General features: G+C 28.9%; 1 protein-coding gene and 1 pseudogene across 8 annotated transcripts; one reads left to right on the forward strand and one right to left on the reverse strand.

Annotated features, from left to right (window-relative positions):
- Positions 1-153: 153 nt before the first annotated feature.
- LOC109808442 (V-type proton ATPase subunit D) lies at positions 154-12654 on the reverse strand. 7 transcript variants are annotated; one of them, XR_014434846.1, is made up of 3 exons: positions 11740-12654; positions 10817-10908; positions 9922-10712 (listed from the first exon to the last, which is right to left on the reverse strand). XR_014434846.1 is itself a non-coding variant. In XM_083077388.1 (2 exons), exon 1 carries the CDS (start codon positions 12527-12529, stop codon positions 11747-11749), a length of 783 nt encoding a protein of 260 aa, XP_082933514.1. In that variant the 5' UTR covers positions 12530-12654; the 3' UTR covers positions 154-172; positions 11740-11746. The 7 variants fall into 7 exon arrangements, 6 of the variants coding, with proteins under 6 accessions (XP_082933514.1, XP_020227039.1, XP_020227036.1 ...); XM_083077388.1 differs by lacking the exons at positions 9922-10712; positions 10817-10908 and adding an exon at positions 154-172; XM_020371450.3 differs by lacking the exons at positions 9922-10712; positions 10817-10908 and adding an exon at positions 1704-1722.
- LOC109807227 (factor of DNA methylation 2-like) lies at positions 1767-11191 on the forward strand (annotated as a pseudogene). The gene is made up of 9 exons (XR_014431252.1): positions 1767-1778; positions 6508-6733; positions 7382-7389; positions 7737-7948; positions 9193-9208; positions 9453-9526; positions 9642-9933; positions 10507-10632; positions 10940-11191. The product of XR_014431252.1 is annotated as a factor of DNA methylation 2-like (transcript).
- Positions 12655-26178: the final 13524 nt, after the last annotated feature.

A 26178-nucleotide genomic window follows, 5' to 3' on the forward strand; every position in this document is an offset into this window, starting at 1 on the left:
ATTCAATTGTAGAAATTACAAAGGAAATGAAACTAAGGTTTTCCAAAAGTAATTAAAAGACAATAAAGTTCTAAACTAGTCTTATCTATGTCTCGATGTCACGTATCCTATCAGTACACGCCCAATTTGGAAGCTTAAGGTTCATCACCAATATCCTCATGTTGATGATCACCTGCAACACAATTTAAAACATACACAAAAAAATAAAGGAGTGAAAAATATCTCACTCAGGTTCAGATGCATAAATAAATGTTAAAGAACACACATAATAATCATAAAACAAGGTACAAGTACAAATCATACATAACAACAACACATATACAATCACTTTTCATGCAATGATGTCATGAACTCGACTCTTAAATGCATGCATGTGATGTCAGTCACATGTCTCACAATCACATATCACTTGGTATGTTGCCGAAGCAACATACCTAGAGTAGTCTAGGAGTACATGCAGGCTCGATCGTGCACTCTCGACTAGAAAGATGTACTGCTAGGGTCTTGTCAGGATAGCAAAGTTGTGCAAGATACGTCCCATGAACACAAACGGGCAAAATTGGGTCTTCCAAATCGTGTTATCTCCTAGGACTCCTCCGAGATATTTCACCTGAAGGGCCTTTCCTAACGGTGTACTTCATATCATACCCCGTCACATAAATGCATATGATGCATGCCACATATTCACAAATCCATGAACTCAATATTTCACTTGTCATATCATATCATGTCACTTATTCACATTTCACATTTCTCATAGTCATATTCATATGGTCACGTACATAAGGATTCACTTCATCATAATATTCATAAGAAAACATAATTCATATCAAATCAGTACAAGACAGTTCACATCCAATTCGTACCTCCAAACACACAAGAAAACATGTAGACATCAGTAGGGGTCACGTTCGGCGTGCCCCAACTCATGCTCGATGAATTAAATGTCACACCAAATTAAAGCGAAGCAACACGCCCGGTGCGCTCGATGAATTTAATGTCGTACCTAAAGCATAGAAATTTGCCCGATGTAGCTTCACACATGTTCGACGTGACTTTCCTACGCCTGACGTAACTTTCCTACGCCTGACGCAATTTTCCTAAGTCTGACTCAACTTTCCTAAGCCCAACTCAACTTTCCTGAGCCCGAATCAACTTTCCTAAGTCTGACTCAACTTTCCTAGCCTAACCCATAAATTTGCGCCCAGCACATAGAACCGCATTCGACGCCATCAACACGAACCTACAGTACCAGACTTCGCAATCATGCGATTTTAACATTAAAACACATATTCATGCAATCCAATCGATACAATTGCTTCAAATAACTTCTAGAACACAAATTCAAACTCAATTTCACATTAAACACTTCAATTTTTGTCAAATGATCATATCCCTAATTGTTTCTCATAGGACTCCCCATAAAAACCCACATAGCACTTTAATCCACATCAAAACATACCAACTTTTGAAATTAATTACATATTCATGCATAGCATCCAACAAGGAACACATAAAAAACATCAAACGCCAAAATAGAAAACATTCAGAATTTGCATGTTCATATGAGCATGCATCAGACAAGGGATTGAGGGCCAATTCTGCTACCTAATAGATATTTCTACACCCTGAGCAAAGTTCCTCACTCCCCTTTACCTTGATGAGCAGAAGTTGAAACACGGGCAGAATCTGGTTGTTCCTCTTCTCTGAATTCTCCTTGATCTTTAGAGCGTAGAAAGAAATGAGTAAGAAAGAAGTCAGAAGACATGAAACATAAGGTAACTTCTCTTAACTCCTAATAACTCCCATCTTAAAATAATAAGCTATAACATTATATAAAAGGGATACAAATATTCATAATCGTCATTTGGTGTCCACTTTTACCATGATCTTTTTACACTTAATAACTGCCATCTGAATACAAGTAACCGCCATCTGAATACAAGTAACCGTCATCTCTATATTTTTGGAATCTTTTATTCCTTACCAAATAACCTTTTAAGTAACTACACTCATTATTTCCACTCTCATAATTCCGTCTTTCTTACTTCCTCTCTTTTTTATTAAACCAACTTCACATCGATGCATAATCTATTCTCCATTTTACAGTATATCCTCTCTCACTTCCTCTATTTTACTTTCCATTATATACATCCCCTTCATTCTTGGTTTCCTTTGATTTTGATTGTTGCAGATTGTATAGTAACATAGTTATCCCTTCCTCTCCTGTTGATTATTTTGTTTTAAATGTAACTAAAAACGTAAACGATACATAGTTAATAGTGCGACTTATAAAGGTTTAGATGCGATTTAGAGTGATTTTGTTTTGTTTTATTTTTGTGCCTTTGGGCTTATGTATATTAGATTTCGTTGTTTCGTTCACTTTGAAAAATTGCTCCATGTTGAGGTTTTCTCATAGTTCAAATTTGTTATAGGTTTATTGGAGTTTTTGAATGAATGTTTGGGTCTGGAGTATTCACATCGCATCTTTCCCCGCAAATTGTTTCATTTCAACTGTCAAATCGGCTTCACTTAATTGGATAAAGTTTAGAATAACTGATAGGTATTTGTCCTTTGACAACTTAATGATATTGCATTGCAAAGAACAAAGGGTGGTTGTACTTTTAGTACAAATGGCATTGCTTTCACTTTGAATAACTTAACCATGGAAATATGTATCAAATAAAGGTTTGAGACAGTTTTCTTAAATCAGGATGCTATTATTCAATAAGAATAAATCAATCTATTAAAATGCTTTTTTTTTAATAAATGACAATAATTTCGTTTTGATTTTGGTTTTCTGGTTGTTTTTAATGCTTTGTTTGCATTTGGAGCATCAACATTTTGCCATACGATTAAGATCCAACACTCTTTACTTCTACTAAAGTAATTCTTCCATTCTTTTCTCTGCTTTTTCTTCCATTGATATTTTCTATTATTTATTTCACATTTAAGAAGGATTTTAAATAAAAGCCACCCTTGAAAATATCTTCATGATTCACGTTAAATTTCAAAACTTTCCTTTAATTTTATTTAAAAAATCATAATATGTGTCATTAAATAATATTATTAATTTTTTATAATTAAATTAATTACATACATTTACGTAATTAATAAACTCGATGTATTTATCAAGTTTAGTCTTTTTTTTCCAATAAATTTTTTGTGTATTATTTTTACAATGAATTTAACTTTACTCAACTTTTTAAAAATTCAAATTTAAAATATCTCTATTTTCCGAATTCATTTTTCCCCTTTAAAATTAAAAAAAAATCATATTTAAACTTACTATCTTAATAGATTTAAAAATTTAAATATATAATTATATTTTATTAAAAATTCAAATTTAATATATGCCTAATTTTAAATTTTAAATTTTATTTTATTATCAATAGATTTAAATTTTAAAAAATTTGTTTTAAAATTTATAATCAAATAAGTTTAATCAACATTTTTAAAATAAATCAAAGTTATTTTTATTTATTATTTGAAAATTTGATTTATTTTGAGTTCTTTTCAACAAATTTTCTTTAAAATCTACATTAAATTATTAAGTTTAGTCATTTGTTTAACTAAGTTATGTAATTGTAAGTTTAGTCCTTTTTTACAATGATTTTTATTTTTTTTCCATTATTTTTACAATGAATTTAATTTTTCTCAACTTATTAAAAAATCAAATTTAAATTATGCCTCATTTTGAAAGTTGAATTTTATTTAATTTTTAATAGTTTTAAAATTACAAAAATTAATTTTAAAACTTATAATCAAATAAGTTTATTCAAAAATTTTAAAAACTATGTTACAGTTATTTTTATTTATTACTTGGAAATTGGATTTCTTTTGAGTTTTTTACAAAATAAATTTTTTAAAAAATCTACAATAAATGATTAAGTTTAGTCATTTTTTTAATCTAAACTATGTTTACTCATTTAAACAAATTAAAATTAAACTTAAAAATAATAAATTTTATATTTTCTCAATTTTAATCATTTTTACCATGAAATTATGTTAATAATTACTATAATATATATATATATATATATATATATATATATATATATATAACACAAAAAACCAACCAATTTTAAATTTTATAGATGAATTATTTTAAATTTTAAGATATACATATAGACGCACGAAGTGCCTCGACCCTGCTAGTTTCTATAATAAATAAATAAATATATATAGACTTAATCACCTATACATTGTTAGTGTAAACTTTTTTTGTACTGGCAACCAATTATATCTTTTAATTGTGTCATGTCACTGTATTTTACCAGTGACATGGCACAATTAAAAGATCTAATTGGTTGCCAGTGTAAAAAATTTTTACACTGACAGTGTATAGGTGATTAACTTATATATATATATCACAAAAAAATAACTAATTTTAAATTTAATAGATGAATTATTTTAAATTCTAAGATAAAATACATATAGAAGCACGAAGTACCTCGACTCCACTAGTAATAATAAGATTAATAATAGTAATAAACAAATGACTATCACGTCCTTCTTTCCCCTTCTTATAAAATAATTAATATAATATAATTAAAATACACTTTTTCCCTTTAATCAAATAACATAAGCATATTTATCAATAAAGTACATTTTATAAAATACATCATGCATCACTAATTAAAATAATAATTACAAATCATGTCTCGTAAATAAAATAGAGTTCATATATTTAATTAAATAATATAAAAATTCCAAAATATATACATTAATATTAAAATAATTTATAAAATGTAATTAATATAAAGTATGAAAAATCGGAGTGTTACAAAAAAATATCAAACCATTCTAACTATTTTTAAAATTTTTCAAATTTAATTTAAAATATTTTTATTAAAAATAATATTTAATAAAAATTATAATTAAAATAAATTATTTTAATACTTATTTCATAAAGTTGATTTAATAATTTATGTTAATTTGTAATTTTTAACATCTTTATTTTTTTATAGTTTATATTATATTAATTTGATACTTAAACTTATTATTAATTGATATTGTTATATTTATTAAAAATTAAATTGAAATATTATATTATATAGTTTAGAAATTTACATATACACCAAAATTTAAGGACCTATAAATATTTTATTTTAATTTTTAGTATTATAAAATTATAATATTATATTTATTTAATATTAATTTTATATTGATGATAATAATAATAATAATAATAATAACTATTAAATTATTAATATTGATTTGATCATGATTGAACCATTGAACCTTAAAACAGTGTCTAGGTCGGTTCAATGATCGATTCAATTTTAAAACAATGATTAATTGTGAGGATGTAACAAGAATTTTTATTTATTTTTTTAGATTATAGCCTAGTTATTTTATAAGAATATATACACATTTCATGGCATTGCTCAAGTTTTTCTAATATGTCCCGATATGTCAAAATGTCTCTATCACTTAGAAGTTTATGTCAATGATAGTTTATAATCAATCTCCTCTCTTATTACATAGGATACCCTTATGTTGATTAGAGCCTGATAAGAATCTTGTGTTAAGATTTCAAGTGTTGCACCATATCATTGTAAAAGTTAACTTGATCCAAGAAAGGGTGAGAGCAACCTAAAGTAAGTAGAAAAGTTACCAAGATATATAAGAGAAGAAAGGACCTAGAGTTTTATGAAGCTATGTAATTATGTATTCTTGAAAGTCATTCTATGGAATGAACTAATATGAGATATTGCGTCTATTTGTGATTGAACATCTACTTAGGTATTGTGAAATAAATGATCAAATCAAACAAGGATGCATGACAACATTATGTCTCGTATTTGGTCAAAGCATATGGTTGAATGAACAACTTATTTTATGGCAAATTTGGTTGTAGAAGGTTAAAATTGAATCAATGATTATTTCATTGTTTGGGTAACAATGATGCATTACTATATGTCAATCATTATTTAAAATATATGTTATGTCAAAAGAAGATCTTGGATTCCTTAAATTTTGAAGTTTTAATGTTAACAAATGAAACATTTTTACAAGAAAAAATATTTGTGAAAACAGATTATCAAACAAAGTATAAGACATAGATTGTTTGTAAGAAAATGTAAATCAAATGAAACATATAGTTTGTCTCATATACATTAAATGTTTATTATTTATTGAGACTAATGACAAAGTTTATTTTGAAAGTTTTATTCCTTAACAGCTCAAATTAGAAAGCCATATTCAAAACTCACAAATTTATTAAAGAGAAAAATTAGATTTGGCGCCAAGACTAAGATCCTTGAAATCACGGAGAAAAGTAGATAAAGTCACTACTACAACTACACTATATTGACATTGTTTCTACAAACTCTATTTGACATGGAAAGTTGATTAGTAGAATTCTTGATCAGATAAGATATATCATTTGGTGAAACACATTTAATGCTTGTATTAAATAAGTCAAATAGTTATCTGTTATCATAAGGACAAATAATGAAAATAGAAAAAAACTTGTGAGTTAAACTCAAAATGTTACAATAGTTATCTTCTCTGAATGTAAGTGAATTTGAGAAGTCATTTGAAAATGCATGTCATGATAAAAAGGATTGGAATTCAAGGGAGGTTGGCTCAAACATTTATGGATGGATAGCGCGGGAAGAAGATTATAATTGTGGAGGACCAATAGGGAAATACCTCCCCAACAACGGAAGGTTGAGAACAGTTTCAGATATTGTTGAAGAAGAATCTCGAAGCAGAAATAGTAGGGGTGAGCATTAAACCGACACCCGAACCGAACCCGAAAAACCCGAAAAAAAATATTGTTTTTGGGTGGGTTCGGGCGGGTCTTATGGGTAAATCGGGTTAAAATTTTGATTTTATACGGGTTATATTGGGCGGGTTCGGTTTTGAATTTTTAAACCCGCTAAAAACCGAACCCAACCGAAAATGAGATAAGTTTAAATTTTTATTATTTTTGTATAACTAAACAACAATGGTCCAAATTTAAAAGTCTTTATTTTAAGTATAATATAGCCATCAATTTGTAACTTATTTTTTTCTTTTTTCTCATAACTTAGATATTTATTTTATCTTCTCCTTCCTCATTCAACTTCTCAACACACTAGTCCATTTTTAGAGTTATCTTTTTGCTTTTTTCTTTGTCTTTCTTTTCCATCTTCTTATCTCCATTTTGAGTACATTTTGTGTGACTGTGATTTCTTATGGTTTTGTAATCTAACTTTATATTTCTTTTCCATGTAACAACTATGAATTTTGTTATCTTTTATTTTTCCTTCTTTAGTTTGTAAATGTTTCAACTACGAATCTATTTACACTATCTATTGTCACCTTCATTCTATTTTTATACACTATTTTAAAAATATTTTTTATCGTTTTAAGCTTCATCTTCGTCAAGATAAATTGGTCTACAAAAAAATTCAAACCCGATTATACCCACCCGCTTAAATCCGAATCCGTTTCAACCCGAACCGCCTCAAATCGAAAGCTCAGTCGGTCGGATATGGGTCACATTTTTTCAAAGTCGGTTTACAACGGGTTGGACATTTTTCACCCGAACCCAACCAAACCCACCCGTTGCTCACCCCTAAGAAATAGTATTGTGACAAACCTAACTCATGAAATTGTTGTATCTGATTTTGCCTTCTTGCTTATATAATCCATATTTTTTAAATGTGGCCATATACGTTCCACTATTGTGAGATACATTCGTGGGCAATTATGAATGCAGAAGGAAACAAAAATCCTTGTAGTTGATAATACTTCGTAATTGTTTCACTTCTCTGTCAGAATCAAGGAATATGCAGCGTAGAGCTCGAAATGAGGTGGGGAGGATCTTGGATGAACAAGAAAAATTGAGTAGTGAATTGGAGAGAGAAAGGCATAAGCTTGATTCCTGGAGTAGAGATCTAAACAAACGTGAGGTACTAACTGATCAAGAGAGATAGAAGCTTGAAGAAGAAAGGTAATATATATAATAATTTTTGGCATGAAATATATTTTCATTTTAACTATTATTTATTAGGCTAAAAACCTAATTTGGTCCCTTATGATAATTGTTTGTTTCAATTTAGTCTCACTTTTATTTTTTGTCTCAATTTGGTCCCTAATAAATTAAATTGTTGCAATGTCGGACTTTCATCCAAATTATTTAGACGAAGTTAACTGTTGGTCACGTGGATGCTACGTGGATGTCACGTGAAAACTACGTAGATACCACGTGGATGTCAAACTTTTGTCCAGAAATTTTAGATCGTGAAGAGAATACTTATTCATATATTTGTAATATTAAAAATTTTACATATAATTTTTAAAAGTATAAATATATATTATAGTTATTTTTTACAAGTTTTTATATCTACAATTATAATTAAGGATGAAAATAAACTAGTTCAGATTATGTTATATTATAATTTAACAGATTTAAACCTAATTTTTGTTAAAAATACATGTTATAAATATTATATATTTATCTGTCATAAATATTTTTTAAAATGTTTGGTTACATAACAATCTTAAAAACCTACTTAATAGTAATTTAACACTAATAAAAACATATAAATAAATATGTTAAATCTTATAAAAATTAAGTTTAATTTATTTATCATATAAAGATGTTTTTAATATGTTATATAAATTTTTACAATTTAAAATATTTTTTTATCAACATTAACAATAAATAGAAAGTACAAAAGTTTGACAAATATCAGATAAATAAATAACTCCTCAAAATTTATATTTTATACATACGATAATTTAAATATATATATATATATATATATATATATATATTAGAATATAATTTTTATTTTTTAGATAAAAAAAATTGTGTATGTGTAAACAGTTTGTTTTCGATTTTTAACCACACTGGTGCACTATGTTGGTTGGCGTTCTGGAACGGCCCATTCTGAATTCAGAACGGTCCGTTTTGGAAGCCAAAACGGTCCGTTCTGGTTTCAGAACGGTCCGTTTTGCTACACGCGTTGATCTTAAATAATGCATCTAGAACAGACCGTTCCAGATGCAAAATTTACACGCTATGAATGCAACCAGAACGGGCCATTCCGGTTTCAGAACAGGCCGCTCTGGTTCCAGATGCATGAAAAAATTTGACATCCACATGGCATCTACGTAGCTTCCATAGGACATCTACGTAGTTTCCACGTGACATCCACGTGGCCAACAGTTAATTCCGTCTAAATAATTTAGACGGAAATCCGACATTGTAACAATTTAATTTATTAGGGACCAAATTAAGACAAAAAATAAAAGTGAGACTAAATTGAAACAAACAATTATTATAAGGGACCAAATTAGGTTTTTAGCCTATTTATTACGTTGATCTTTCTGGGTTACTATAGGTTCCATCCATCATTGTGTTAAGGTGCCTAGAGTTTGAAAACATAAGCGCTTATGATGTGCTTCACAGGATTTTTATATAATCTCCGTCTTTCTAGAAAGATTTGAAGAATGAATCACTCCTGTTGGCTTCAAAGGACAAGGAGATAGCTGATCAAAATGCCTTAAAGCTTGTTGTGGAATAAAAAGTTTGCTTTTATTTAGTATTTTTAGCATCTTGATGATGAAAAGCTTATGTTAATTATTACTTAATTCTTATAAATCATGAATGCCTCCAATTGATGTGAATTTCAAAATTTCCAAAGAGAGAAACAGGAGGCCTATGACAAGATAATTCAGTTGAAAAAACAGTTAGACACCAAACAGATGTTGGAAATGGAAATTGAAGAGTTAAGAGGGAAACTGCAAGTTATGAAGCATCTTGGAGATGAAGATGATGCAGCTGTGCAGAATAAGATTAAAGAAATGAATGATGAACTGCAAGAAAAAGTAGATAATTTGGAAAATATGGAGGCCATGAATCATACCCTCATTGTGAAGGAGCGCCAGAGTAATGATGAACTACAGGAAGCTCGTAAAGAATCAATAAAAGTATGATCTTGTATACTGTATAGAGATTTGTCAATTTACACCCACTTGTTTTTTGAGTATTTTAGCAAGCTACGGCACAATTTAAGAAAATCCTAGTTATATCTTGCTAAATACTCAATAGAAAATAAGGAAGTATCCATTTTCTAACATACACACTTAGTTTCAGAAGGAGTAATGTAGCAGCTTACACCTTGGGTGTATTTTAAGAAAATCCAAGCTATATCTTGGTATAAAAAAATAAATGGGTTCATGTTAGGAAATCCTCTATATATGACCCCAAGTGGTTGGTTGAAGCAAGACAGTCTTGCATCTAGCAGGTCAGGGAGAGGTAGATGTAAGTTCTTCCGTGTTATTTTTGAGCCTGGAGGCTTTCCCCTGCGTTGGATTGGGGACTATTCCCTCCCCTAAATCTTTAATTACCTTTCTCTTCATTGATTCTTGAAGTTAACCACTCTAACAAAACAAACAACCGCTTCTGTTCCTGCATCTAGTCAAGCTAAGCTGTGAACATGTTTACAAGAATATCCACTCTACCTTTCTGTTGGAAATAAGAATTTTGTGAATATCTGCTAGAAAAGATTTCCTTCTGGAGAAGCTGAGACCAAGGGTGTTGAGCTTTGCTCTTTGTGGCAGGAGAACGTGAAGAATTCAGCTTGGCATCCATTTAAAGTGATCACAGATGATATAAAGTAGAGGTTTGTGCCACCATGACATGCTTCCTGTGTTCATAACGGAGTTCCGTCTTTTAATGATTAGTTGACGTGGTTACTTGAAATGCTCTGTTCACACATTGAAGAAATTTGTTCTATATGCTTTCTTGTCCCAAGAAAATGGTTTTAATTAGTAATTAATTAATTATATAATTTGTAGTTAAGTTACGAACTTGGCTTGGCATACGTAAAAGATCCTGTGTTATGCTCTTTCACCTCCTGATTTGGCTTATATCACTAATAATTGTAGCAGAGTAGCATAATACTGAAACACATAATGATGTTGCATTATACAGAATATTATAGAAGAGGAAGATGACAAGTTACAAAGCCTCAAGCAGGAATGGGGAGATGAGATACATTCAGTTGTTGTTGAAGCCTTGAAGGAAATAAACGAATACAATGCAAGCGGTGGGTATCCAGTGGTGGAGCTACGGAACTTGAAGGAAAAAAGAAAGGTTACTTTGAAAGAAGTTATCAATTATATTGTGGATAATATCAAACTAGCAGTTGATATTTTTTTATCATTGCTTTGTGTGGCTGATTAAAGAGCAACATTGATATTCCTGTGATGGGTTCTCTGATTAAAATAGAATTTGGAAAGAAAAGAATAAAATACTTGGATGCATCTCTGTGTGCATGTGATAACTGTTAAACTTATATAGGGTAGAGTGATAAATAATTTGTATGTGAACAATGAAGTGATTGATCAACAGAAATGAGTTATATACGGGTAGTACGTTGTTAACAAACCTCATTTCCCATCCTTTAGACCATCTATTAGTTGTTTTCTGTTTTCTTCAATCACAGCATCAATAGGTTTTTGCTTATCCTAAAGACCATATCTTTAAACCTATCGTTCATCCCAAGCCAAAAGTAAAAACATCACATAATATAAGTGAAATGCAACTGCTAAGCTAAAACAACAATAACTACACGTTCTATTCAGATGCAATATACTTGATACTTCACAACAACTTCAAAGAATCCATAAAAAAATTTGACATTCTCAATAAACAAATAAACATATACTAATCACCTTTATTAATGATACAGTAAACTGTGACCTAAACAAAAGTAAACAAGTCTCACTCACCAAGAATTCAGAAAATAATATCGTCGTCTTTGTCCGCCACAGCCAACAAATTGCGAGAAGAATCGAAAGAAACCCCTTTGTTCAAAGGCGCATCGGAGGAGGACCGCATCTGCAACTGCAACTGCAACTGCATCTGCTTCTGAATCTCCCTCTTCTTATAGCCCTGAATCTTCTTGAGCCTGAAGAAATCCTCCCTCTCCAACTCATCCAATTCGCCCTTGATGTAACTAATGGTATTCTCGAGGCGCGGCTTCACCACGTTCTCGAGCGCGTTAACCCTGCGATTGGTGGTCTTGATGGCCTCGTCGAGCGTGAGAAACGAGGTCTGGAGCGAGGCGAGTTCCACGAGGACCTCGATGGCCCTGACGTAGGCGGCGCGGCACTGCTGCACCTGCTGGCCGCCGCGGGCGAGGCCGGTGAGGTCGCTCCTGGCGGCGTCGGCGTCGGCGGCGTGCTCGAACTTGGGGAGCTTGACGCCGGCGACGTTCTCCTGGCGGGAGCGGACGCGGAGCGAGGCCTCGCGCACGTTCTCGAGGACCACGTGCTTGATGCTGTCGCCGGCCACGTACTTGGCCTCCGTGAGCGCGAACGACGACGTTTTCATTATGTCGCCCATGGACTCCTTCGTGGACACGATCTTCTTCAGGATCTGCCGGAACTGCACCGTCAGCGCGTCGCTCTTCTTCTTCAGGAGCGCGTGGCCGCGCGTGGCGCCCACCAGACGCGCCTTCACCACTCCCAGCATCGTCACCGTGGGGACCACGTTCAGACGCTGCGTTTGCCCCGACATCGTGTCTTGGCGACGGAAATCGAGAGCAGAGAGAGAATGATCGAGAGAGAGAGAGAGTGTGTGTGTGTGAGTTGGATCAAATGGTTTTTTGGTGGGAATGGGCTTTAAATTATTGGCTTAGGTTGCTTCCTTTCTTGTCATCATTGTAATTTTGCTTATGATATATATATATATATATATATATATATATATATATATATATATATATATATATATATATATCATTTTTTAATTATTAAATTTCTTTATTTTTTAAAAATAATTTTAATCTTTTTATTTTTAAATTTTTAATTTTATATTTTCAATTTTCAATTTAACATTTTTTTTCTTATTTTTCACATATTTTTCTCATTCTTTCTTTCAATTTTTACATGCACTCTCTTGTCTTTTTTCTACTCCACATATTTCAGTAGATAATTTAAATTTTTTAATTATTACTTTTTTACTTTTCTCTTTTAGTTTTCACATGTACTTAAAATATAGAACTAATTTTTGACAATGTTATAGGTGCATGTAACTTCTTCAATATCGTCGAAGATGTCAAGTTAAATGTGCATTTTTTTTTCGAGCACTTTCTTCATTTACATATCTAGAAAATACAAAATTAAATGTAGTGTTTCAAATAATTTTAATATTCTAGAAAGTACTTTTCGAAATAGTGGGTGTTTCAAAAAGTATTTTCTAAAATTATGTTTTTAACATATTTTCATAAAGTACTTTTCAAAATACTAAATTTATTGTCCTAGATAGAATTTTCCTAAATCATGTAAAATAATACACTTTTGAAAAGTACTTTTCGAAACACAATTGTATAGTTTAAAAATTATAATAGTTGCATAATATAAAAAATGTGTAGGATCTCTTGATAAAAGCTTTGACATACTCTATCAATTTTATGCTTGTTGGTAAACATTTTGAAATTTGTCCCAAAAAGTATTTTGAAATTTATAAAAATTACATATTTGCACACATTACAATTATCACAAGCAAGCTTGCAAACATATTAAAAAAATGTGAAAATACATGTTATATCTAAATTCAATATCTATAGAAATTCCACAAACCTAGAATCATGTTGTAGGTCACCCAAACCAAAATTGTGACACCATATAAGCTAACATTGATAGTGATATGAGCTGACGAATCTGTTTTGCAAGTGCAAATAGTGTTGTACTGAATGATACAATAGATGTTACAATTTTTCATAGAAAGAGGAGGAGGATCAATCTTCCTCAAGACTAAGACTGATGAAGTCTGGTTTTGGGAAATTTCGTATTGGTCATAATATCTCACTCAAGAAATGATGCATTTGTTGCTCAGAGTCACGTGTTTTGATCCTCATTTCCTTAAGATGGATTGACATTGATTAAAGGTAGGTTTGTCCAATTACATGATAATTCCAAGATTTAAAGTTTGTAAAAATGTGTTAAAAGTATTCCTCCATTTAGTGATAAGAAACTCTTAATGTTATATCATGTTAAAGCATGGTGATGGTTTGTCTTTGACCCTTCCCTTAAACGTGTCAAAGCTCATATGTTAAGTGAATCAACCCCTAAACTACAGCTCATGCCATTTCAAATAGAAGAGAAGCAGAGAAAAATGGTGTTAGTAGTTGTGTTGATGTAGTGCTGTAAAACTACATTAAAAATCTTATAAGCATTGACAATTTCATCTTTGGCAAATAGAATATTTTTCCACATGTACAGCGAACCCATGAATGTGATTCAATAATGTATTTAACCATCTCTTTTTTTTCCAAAGCATTTATTTTAAAAGTATATACAATTGTCTTATTTATGTCAAAGAAAGTTGGAAATAGAAATTTCATACAGTGACTTTCCTAAGTCACAAACTAGTTGATTGATTTGAGTTGAAATAGAGTAAGTAACACCCGCGCTTTCATTATACCACTACACTTCTTGTTATATTGAGATATTTCCACACTACAATGTGCAATAAACATGAAGACAATTGAACCTTATTTGCATAAAAACATTCCAAATATAAATTAAATCATAATTATCATCGTTGACATTATAGGTGAAATTTAGTAGCCATTAACAATTGTTTAGGCTACTTTCATGAATATTAGCAATGCAAGATATTACTCTTACTGAAAGGTTCTTTTTCAAACATGTGGCATGTGTAGCACAAAAATAAAGTCAACAATGAAGTAACATTATAAATATCTCTTGGAAATCTTTGTGGGATCTATGACAAGTTCACCTCATACAAATACTCAAGATGACGGTGCAATGTAAGCAGTGGGGAATTGAAAGCTTATATGGATAAGATAAATGGCATCGCATATTGTTCTCAATGTAATAGTAAAACTTGCTAGCTTGTTTTCTATGGTGAGGCAAAATGATTTATGGTTTAAATAAGGAAAATAAAATTAAAAAAAAATCACAAGCTACAAAAATAAAATGCATAAAAAATGCTTAGTTTAACAACTTAGATTGTTAATCAAAGTGGAATATAACATAGTAAGTTTCATATCATATCAAAAAAGTCTAACTCAATTGGTTAAACAAGGTGTATAAATATTGTAAACTCCCTATAATAACAAGTTTGATTTCCTTGAATCAACAAAAATAATCATATGTGAATTCTAAAGAATTTAATTACAAATTATTAAGTCTTGCTTTGAATTGTCAACTAATAAAGAAAAAAAGTTTGATCAGTTAAAGTACATACAAGTCAACGATGAAGTAACATTGTAAATATCTCTTGGCAATATTTGTAGGATCTATGACAAGTTCACATTTTCCAAATACCCAAACAAGAGAATGGACATAAGTTTATATACATGCAATTAATTATCTTCATTAGTTAAAGGCTTTTTAGGTGATGTCCAAAAAGCAAAAACATGAGGACTTAGGCTCAAAGCGAGCAATATCTTACCAATATGAAGATATATATGTGTGTGAAAACTCCCGATTTACAACAAGTGGTATCAAAGTCATTGCTTTAATTAGATGACTAACTCTGCGAGTATGATGGAGTTGGAGTTGGCAGGTGGATCCATATGTGAAAGAGAGTCCTCTTAATAATGTGACACCCTCTACCTCTCATGCATAAGACTATAAAATAATTTTTTTTGAAAAAAAATAATATTGTGTTGAATAATTCCAAATAAAGGTAAAAGGTATCATATTTTCAAATTCAAACATTCAAACAAATGGAAAGGAAAGCCTAAACTATTACAAAAATTACAAAACAAGTTTGAAGAACTAAACTAAAATTCCTAGTGCAGAAAACATAGAGACATATTCCTAATAACCTTGATGTCACATGTATTAAAACTTTCCCTTCCATCAACTAAACTCTTCCAAAAAGGAACTCTCCTGCAAACACATATAGAAAACAAACACACGAAAATAAAAGGAGTGAGAACTGAGAACATATCTCATTTTGGCTACTACTGTAGAATATAAAGGATAAATAATGTTCATAACACATACATGTGGAATAAAACAAGATCAATTTTGCATAGAAATTATATTATACAAAGATAAAGTTTTAGAAATGTACCTATTGATGAGGTTTTAAACCAAAAATAAATAAATAAAATTTCAATAATGTGAAAACTCTATGTGTATTCACACTTAGACTAAACTTTGCTGTTAACAATCTTGATTAGTGGAAGCAAAAGAATTTGATTCTCGAGATAGAGAAATATAAGATAAAATGCTTTTAAACTTTTTTCTGAGAGCTTTTTTTTTGTTTTTTCCCATAAAATCCATGCCTTTCTTATAGAAAGTGGGTAAAACCAACTTCTCTCAAAATAAAAACAAAATCATTACCAATTAGTAGGTGGTTTTTATTTTGATATGCATGTAGCTATTTTTTTTAGATGTTTTGAAGACCAATTTCAACAAAATCTTCTCAAATCTTCAACCAAATTTTCAATTTAAACAATTTAAATAAAAACATTTAATCTTCCAATTCTTTCCCTTTTCAAATGTGGATCATTCCATTATATCTTCAAGCATTTCAAATAATTTTATTTATATCATTTATATTTTCGATGCTAGCAAAACAAATATAATAATATTCCACAAGTAAAATTATTTATTTATTTGTATGATATAATTAAATTCTCTAATTTAATAATCAAATACTAAAATAATTTATAACAAAGATTAGAATACTCATTTGTGCGTGATCCCATAGGTTCAATACTAAACTAGTAATATATTAATAAAATTAATATATTAATCAAGGTAGGCATCTAACAATACTCCTTAACACCTAGATAGCATGAAGTAATATTTAACTTTTAAGAACAAATAAAAAAATAATAAAATATTTTTCTTCCATCATATATAGCTTTGAGTTAACTCTACAGAATGGTATTTCTATCAAACTATACTAAGTTAACATACCATAAATGACTTAAGAAACTCATTTCTTTTTTCATTAATATTCCTGGCCAGGATATAATTTTGTTTTAGAGCTAAAACTTATTACCTAGAGTTGATAGATTCATTCTTGATTAACCATTAATTCTACAAGTATTTAATCATTTCCAATTTCTATTCAACTAGTACCCCAAGACATTAGGTGTCTAGAATTAAAATATAATAAACAACTTATTAGTTACTATGATAATCTCAGGTTAAAGAAACCTATTTAATTTCTTCTTAAGAATTTTCTATTCACAATCTAAGGTAATATAAACCATTAGAAATTCTCAATTGAGTTAGTTCAAATGATCATACTCACATATGCATCATCTATATATGCAATTACTAAAAGAGATATATTAATCTTTATCCAATAAAGACATTTACACATATATTGGTCTATCTAGATTATTGTTAACCTATTTACAACAACCTTATCACTAAGAACAATTTAGATTAAAATAATAAAAGACTCTTGTTTTCTCATTGTCATAATCTCTATCATGATAACAAGTCTATAATTTTAATCAAGGACTTTATCAAATAAGATAATTTGATTACATGATATATTGGATCTTAGGCATACCTAATTATTCTCCAAAATAATAAGGTCGGGTAGCCACACTCATATAACAACATAATATACAACATTCATATAATTAGTAGTAATATTCAATTTATAACAATAACAATGAAAATGATAATAATTCAATCACATTATAAATCACACCACATGATATCATATATTAAACATATAGGGTATGCAAGGCTCATGTAATGACAAAACTCTCCTAAATATATGCAAGTGATGCTAGTAAAACACTTTTCTTTACCTAAAGGTTGAATAGTCTATGAGCACATACTGGGTCAAGTCATCACAAGACTCTCACTAGAAGGATATATTACTAGGGTCTCATTGGGATAACTAAATTGCTTAATATATGTCCTAGACACACAATGGACGAGACTAGGGCTTCCCAAACCAAGTTATCCCCAATGACTAATCCCAAAGTTTTTACAAAGGGAGCCTTCCTTAGTGGTGTATTTTGCATCATACTCATCATAAAAACACATATTCATATGATGCATGACATTCAAGATTCAATGCATTTACAACATGAGGAGGATTACATCTTTGGACAAAGTTTTTTGCTAGAAAAGGCAATGGGGTGGAAATTTTGGGAGAGTACAACACCAATTATAAGAGAAGAAACGTCAGTTTCTACCTCAAAGGGCAAGTCAACATTTGGTAAATGTAAAATAGGGGGTAGAATTCATTACCTTCTTTAGTTTTGTAAAGGCCTTCGTGGCTACGTCTATCCATAAAAAAGTTATGTTAGACAAGTGACCTCAGATAACTTAAGAGTGGGGCGGGGGGGGGGGGTGAATTAAGTTATTCAAAATTTTCTTCTATTATTTTTTAATATCTCTTACCATGAACAAAAAATACTTAGAATGATTTTAAGTTGAAAGTGTATATACAAAATGTTTATCTCTTTAAGATATTAACTTAACAATCATCAAGTAAACAAGTAAAAGGATAGGGAAGAGAAATTGCAAACTCAATTTTATACTAGTTCGGCCAACCCTTGCCTACGTCTAGTCCTCAAGTCACCTACTTGAGATTTCCACTATCTTGTAAATTCTTTATAATAGATGAACACTCAAACACCTTGTAATCTCTTTCCTTTGTGTTGAGTTCCAATCACACTCAAGAGAAACACTCTCTCTTGATTACAACAGATGAATTGAAGATTGTTCACAGGATAAACTCTCTATAAGAGTAGATGAAACAAATTGAAGATCCTATAAGAACTTTCAAAGATTTTTTCAAGTGCTTGGCCAAAGTATCTTTTCAAAAAGGTTTCTCACAATTTTAGTTCATAACTATTTCAGAAGTGTAGAGGAATATATATATGAGGAAAATTTAAAGCTTTCTAGTCTTTTCATGAAGAGTTGTAACTTTAAATATTATTATGAAAAGACATGATGGTAATCCATTACAATGGGTTGGTAATCGATTACAACAGTTGAAATTCAAATGTTGATAATACCGTTGATGCTTTCTAATTTGAATTTTAAATTTTCGTACTACTGGTAATCGATTACAACATTTGATAATCGATTACCAGACCCAAAATGTATATTTCAGGGTTTTAATAAATTTAATCTTGCATACATTTCTTGAGGTATCATTTTGAAAATTTGTTACCTTGTAAAGATTTAAATAATACTTTTACTTCTTATCAAAAGTATATTAAATTGTTTCCTTTTAAAAAATATTTAAAGGCCAATACATCTTGTAAAAATCTTAGAGATTCTTTTAACAATGAAACTAAATTGATTAAGAGTCGTCTAATCTTGAACTTGAATCAACTTTGATTTAACTCAATCTTTGTGATCTTTTCCTTTCTATTGGCATCATAAAAACATGTATTCATCACATTAACAAGTTAGAAGTTTTAAGGAGATTCATGATTGGCATAATGAAGAAAGCGTAATGACGCATAAAACCTCGATAAAAATCAATTAATCCTAAAAATCCTCAAAGTGCGGTGATATTGTGAGCTTAAGGCCATTTGAATATGGTGGATATTTTTTTCTAGATCAAGTTGAATGCCTTCTTTTAAAACAATGTGGCCTAAATACTGAACTTAGTCAACTGCAAATACACACTTTGAAAATTTAGCAAAAAAATTGTTATCTAAAAGAAGTTGTAGTATAAGCTGAAAAAGATGTAAATGGATATCATGATTTTTGCCAAAAATTAAAATGTCATAAAAAAAAGTACAAAACAAAGTAAATAAAGATGTAGAAAATCATTCATAGCACTTTGAAATGATGAGAGGCATTAGTAATCCTAAAAGGCATCACAAGAAACTCATAGTGATCATTTCATGTGCGAAAAGCCATCTTGTGAACATCTGAAGGGTTGACCTTAATTTAGTGATACTTTGCTTGTAGGTCAATCTTTGAAAAACAAGTACAATTACCCAGTTCATCTAGGAGTTCTTCAATAGTAAGAATAAGGAATTTATCTTTAATTGTAATGCCATTTAGGTCACGATAATCCACAAAAAAAAAATGCCAAGTCCCATTTTTCTTCTGAACCAATAACACAGGTGATGAAAATGGGTTGTTGCTGGGACGAATAAGACCAAATTCAAGTAATTATGAATAATAGTAGTCATGGCTTCTTTGTGGACATCGATAAGGTTTTACATTAATGGGAGCAGAGTGTGGTAGTAATGGAATATGCATATTGTGTGGATAAGGAGGAGGAAGACAAGTAGGGTGAAAAAAAAATGAGCAAATTGGGAAAGAATGGGTTGTATAAGAGGGTTAGGGTGAGGTAAATTGGTAGGAGTAGTTGTTGAATCATGGTTGGAAGTTGGAGAGATGGATAAAAAGTGGAATGAAGTGATGGCATTGGTGTGTAAAAGATGAAATATTTTTGCCAAGAAGTAGGGTTGGGAAAGGAAAGTGTCACCAAAAAGCGTAATGGACGAGTCTTGGTGTTGAAAGGCCATACATGGCATCAAAAAATCAACAACAATTTAGCAAAAGCCACTACAAGAAAAATCAGCATTATCTACGGAAGAAATCCGTAGATAATGCTGAAAATCCGTAGGTAACAATTAATTACCTACGGATTACCTACGAAAAAAAATCCGTAGGTAATAAGCTCGTAGGTAACGTTACCTACGGAAATTTTTCGTAGGTAATGTTACCTACGGATTTTATCTACGGTAAATTCCGTAGATAACATTACCTACAGAATTTTCTGTAGGTCAAGTTACCTACGGAATTTTCCGTAGATAACGTTATCTACGAAAAAATTTCATAGGTAACATTACCTACGAAATTTAATTTTTTTTTTTAATTTTAATAAATTTATTAATGCAACAACCTTCATATTTAGCCTCTCAAGGATGTTATTTCATGACACTTCACTTTTTAACGTGTTTTGTCCTTACTGCACATTTTTTGGGAAACTTCCCAGAAGGTCACTCATCCTTGTACTACTCCAGCTCAAGCACGCTTAACTGTGGAGTTCTGATGAAATGGGCTACAGAAAAGCTAATGCATGTCATCAGTATAAGTAGTACAAATTAATTCATTTAAGTCATTCTCAACTATACAATCTCATACTTATACTATTTTTGGATCCCTCTCATTTTGGTATGTCTAGACTGCTATAAAAATATAAAAATATATATAATAATTATATTATATTTAATTAATCTTTATATATATATATATATATATATATATATATATATACTTACTTGTATAATTAACAATCTATTTATTTATATTTAAAATTAATATTATGATACAATTTAAATTATTTATTATAAATTTAAAAGTTTAAATAATAATTTATATATTTTAAAATGATAAGGGCTATAATAACACCCGTGTAATTTTTACTATGTATTACACCACTAAATAATTTTATATTAAATATGAATTTTGTAAATCCAACCGTTAGATCGAAAATTCATATCACTTTATATGTATATCAAATTTTGTTAAAATTGAACAACAACTTAAAGGTAATCAAAGTGTTATTTTAGTATATTTTGAAATGTATATATTACGTCAATTTTGTTTTACAAGAATGAAGTATCAAATAATCTTGAACTAATATAAAATTTTGTATATATCAGCTAAGAGTACAAAACTTTCAATCTAACGGTTGAAGTTATAAAATTCACATTTAAAATATTATTTTTATAAATTAAATTTTAACATTATAAATAACCTTTATTATTACACTGGTGTTATTATAGCCCTTCTATTTTAAAATATTATTTTTATAAATTAAAATTTAACATTTTAAATAAATTGTTAATTAATTAACTTAATATATTTATTCATCATAAATTTAAGATATAAAATTCAAAAAGTCTATTTATTCTTGTTTTATTTTGTAATTATCAACCATTAATAAAATATTAATTTAAATTTTATCTAATTATATTATAATATTTTCATATCAAATTTAAAACCAAATATTAGTATGTTATTTTTTATCATCATTAATTTATAAAAATAAAAAATTTAAAATGAGAATTTTTAATAATATTTATTTTTTACTATAATCTATTTAGTTTAAAAGTATACGCTACAAGTTATTTAAAAAAAACATATATTACACTTAAAAATTGATCTATTTGAATAAAAATGAATAACAATAATAATAATAATAATTACTATTATTATTATATTAAATTTACTATAATATATTAAAATTATATATACTTTTATTTATCTTTTTAAATATTAAACTTGATGATTTATATAATAAAGTAAAATTTATAAGTTTGTTGAAAGATAAATTCATATTCTATTTATATAATTTATTACAATTTTTTAAAAAATAAAATAAGTTATTACTAGTATTAAACTTTAAAATATTAAAAGAAAAATAATGTACGCATTTCGTTTCTACATTGTATTAAAAGAAAAAATATATATAATAAAAATTGTCAGAAAAAAAAAAAATCTTAAATAATACCTACGGAAAAAATTCCATAGGTAATATTCCATAGATAACTAAACATTACCTACGGAAAAAATTCTGTAGGTAACTAAAAATTACCTATGGAAAAAATTCTGTAGGTAACTAAAAATTACCTACGGAAAAAATTTCGTAGGTAACTAAAATTTAACATTTTAAATAAATTATTAATTAATTAACTTAATATATATATTCATCTTGAATTTAAGATATAAAATTCAAAAAATATTTAATCTTGTTTTATTTTCTAATTATCAACCATTAATAAAATACTAATTTAAAATTTTATCTAATTATATTATAATATTTTCATATCAAATTTAAAACCAAATATTAGTATGTTATTTTTTTATCATCATTAATTTATAAAAATAAAAAATTTAAAATAATAATTTTTATTAATATTTATTTTTTACTATATCTATTTAATTTAAAAGCATACGCTACAAGTTATTTCAAAAAAACTTATATTACACTTAAAAATTGATCTATTTGAGTAAAAATGAATAAAAATAATAAAAATAATAATAATAATTATTATTATATTAAATTTACTATAATATATTAAAATTATATATACTTTTGTTTATCTTTTTAAATATTAAACTTGTTGATTTATATAATAAAGTAAATTTATAAGTTTATTGAAAGATAAATTCATATTCTATTTACATACTTTATTACAATTTTTAAAAAATAAAATAAATTATTACTAATATTAAACTTTAAAATATTAAAAGAAAAATAATATACACATTTCGTTTGTACATTATATTAAAATAAAAAATATATATAATAAAAATTGTGAGAAAAAGAAAATCTTAAATATTACCTACGGAAAAAATTCTGTAGGTAACATTCAGTAGTTAACTAAAAATTACCTACGGAAAAAATTTCGTAGGTAACTAAAAATTACCTATGGAAAAAATTCCGTAGGTAATATTCCATAGATAACTAATTCCGTAGGTAATATTCCGTAGATAACTAAACATTACCTATGAAAAAAATTCCGTAGGTAATATTCCGTAGATAACTAAAAATTACCTACGGAAAAAATTCCATAGATAATATTCCGTAGATACTAAATATTACCTATGGAAAAAATTCTGTAGGTAATATTTCGTAGATAATAACAGTTTTTCTTGTAGTGAGCATGGAGAGATTCCTCCATATCCTTGGTGCTTTTGGGAGGCATAAGGGAATAAAAGTACCAATGATTAGAACCTAATAACTAGCCCCTATCTACAATACTAAAATTCAGACTAAGAAAAGGAAATAACAATATTCTTTATTCCTTCTTGAGGTAAGAATCCTCTGATTAAATACAAAGAAAGCCACACCAAATGGTGTTGTATGATTGTTCCAATGGTAACTACCAGCTAGTACAACTTGGAAAAGATAAAACTTCAATAAAATTTTGTAACCAACTAGGTCTTTTACTCATCGGATTTAAGTCGTTATATTGTTGATGAATTGTTTTGCTCAAATAGGCTTTGGTTACTAGATGTTGACATATCATATTTCCAGTTTGATATTTTTTTTAGGTACCTAGACTTTGATATTTGAACAACAAAATAAAATTTAGATAATAATTATTGTCATAATATTGTTTTAAATAAAAATAACGAGGTTGTGAACATATTACATTTAAAGAATTTAATTTGTATGTAATGTTAATTATTAACTAATAAATAATTGAAGTTGATGGTATAAAAGTAAAATAAAAAAAAATCATCGTATATACCTTATTATAACTTGTTATTTTTCATAAAAGATTTTTTTATGCATATATTATAAAGATGCGTTGATTTAGGTTCTCTTACTTCTACTCCAACTACTTCATAAAAGAATTTTATAGGTGCATAAATTATTTATTTATAAAATAATTAAAAATAAATATTAACAATTTCTTTTAAGAGTTTTTAGCACATGACAAATTATTTTATACTTGAAAATTATAATTTACGGGAATCATAAATCCTGAAAATCATGATTCCTAAGAATTATGAAAATCTATTTACTTGATCATAAATATTTTTTAAAATATTTATAAATTTTATATAGGAATTAAAGATTTTTTACTATATTAAATAAACAAATAAAGGTAACATGACACTTTTATTGCATTAAAACTTTACCTTTACCTTAAGAAAGTTAGTTTCTCACCTCCTTCATGAAATAGTTTCATGAGAAATCTATGCAAAATTAGTTCCTGTAAAAAAGTATTCCCTAAAAATGTTACTTTTTAAATAACAAACTAAGCTCATGAAATTAATATTCTCGACATCAAATTTCCAAAAAAAGTATCAAAAAAAAATTTGTACCAAATTTCCTCTTATAGTTTATTTGGTTTAGCAAAGGAGAAAGGAAAGCAAGGTATGAGAGGAATTAAAAAAAATATTAAGATATTAAGAGGAGGGAAGATGAGATGCAACTTTTTTCTTGGTTCATAAGGGGGAGAGAGAAACTTTAAAAATCAATTTACCTTTATATCATAGTAATTCTAAATTTGAAAACATAAATAAGAATTTTTGATACATTATATTATAAATGTTTTAAAATTCATCTTGTCTCTTTCAAATATCCTCAATATTGGGGGAGAGTTAAAAATAGATGATGGAAATGTCTTGAAGGAGTGATTGATGTTCTCTTCCAAGCTCCATCTTCAACGTCCACTTCTTCTCTTAAGGCTTCAAAATGAGATTCACGGATTGTGTTTCAATCTCCAAAAGCTTGAAGGAAGAAACAATGGAGATTCGATTTCTTCTTGAAGAAGAGGAAGAGATGTGGAACTAAGGCACAAAAGAAGGATTCCTTTGTGAAGGTTCTTAAGGAGAAGGAATTCTCCACGGTTTTGACTCTTGAGAGAGAGAGAATTTTCTGAATTCTAATATCATAAACGTGCAAAAGTGATTACAAAGGTAGAAGAAAAACTTATATAGAGTAGGGAAACTTGTGGTGCAAGCTAGGCTAACTATGATTCAAAAGAATCATGGTTAGCTTAACTTGATCGGCCTAGTTGGTTTAGGAGGCTTGTGAAGCAAGCTTTTAACTTAGAAGCTTGGAAAGCAAGCTAAGTTAGAAGCTTGTAGCACAAGCTTCCCAAGTGTGCAATGCAAGCTAAGAATTCGGCCAAGGGAACAAGGCTAGGTGGCCAAGGCTTCAATTTCCATATTTAATCCAATCCAAAAACTTGGAATTGGTTTAGTTAGGTTCACCAAATGGTGGTGAAACCTACCTAAATCAATTCCTTGAAAAATATGGAGAAAAACAAGCCCAGTATGTTAAATTTGGCCTAGGCCAAATTTTGGCCCAATTACTAGTTATACCTACACACTTTACTATTTGTCACCCCACTTCTACTACTAAAAATATAAAAATAAATGACCCTTAATACAAGGTCAAATGGAGTAAAAGTCTCCAAGTAACATACCCTAAAATCTAAAAGGAATATCCTATAAGAAAAGAAAGAAAGTGTCTCACAAATACAAATGCAAAATAAACCTATACAAGTAACTACTATGTACATAATCATATGAAAGGTCTTTAAGATTAACTCATTCCTCTTGGGTCTTTCAATGTATCACCTCTTGATCTTCTTGGCCTTGGCATGATTCCATCATTAGATGAGGAGAGATATTCCTCCATTCATTTCTTCTCCTAAAAATTAAACCAAACAAGAAAGGTCTATTAAAACCTTTCCTTCATTTCTT

This window comes from Cajanus cajan, chromosome 1 (genome assembly GCF_000230855.2).
Source record: "Cajanus cajan strain Asha chromosome 1, NIPB_CcT2T_4, whole genome shotgun sequence".
Classification (NCBI taxonomy): domain Eukaryota; kingdom Viridiplantae; phylum Streptophyta; class Magnoliopsida; order Fabales; family Fabaceae; genus Cajanus; species Cajanus cajan.

Excerpts from the sequence above, each read along its gene's own strand:
- LOC109808442 (XM_083077388.1), bottom strand. The coding sequence starts at position 12,529 with ATGTCGGGGCAAACGCAGCGTCTGAACGTGGTCCCCACGGTGACGATG.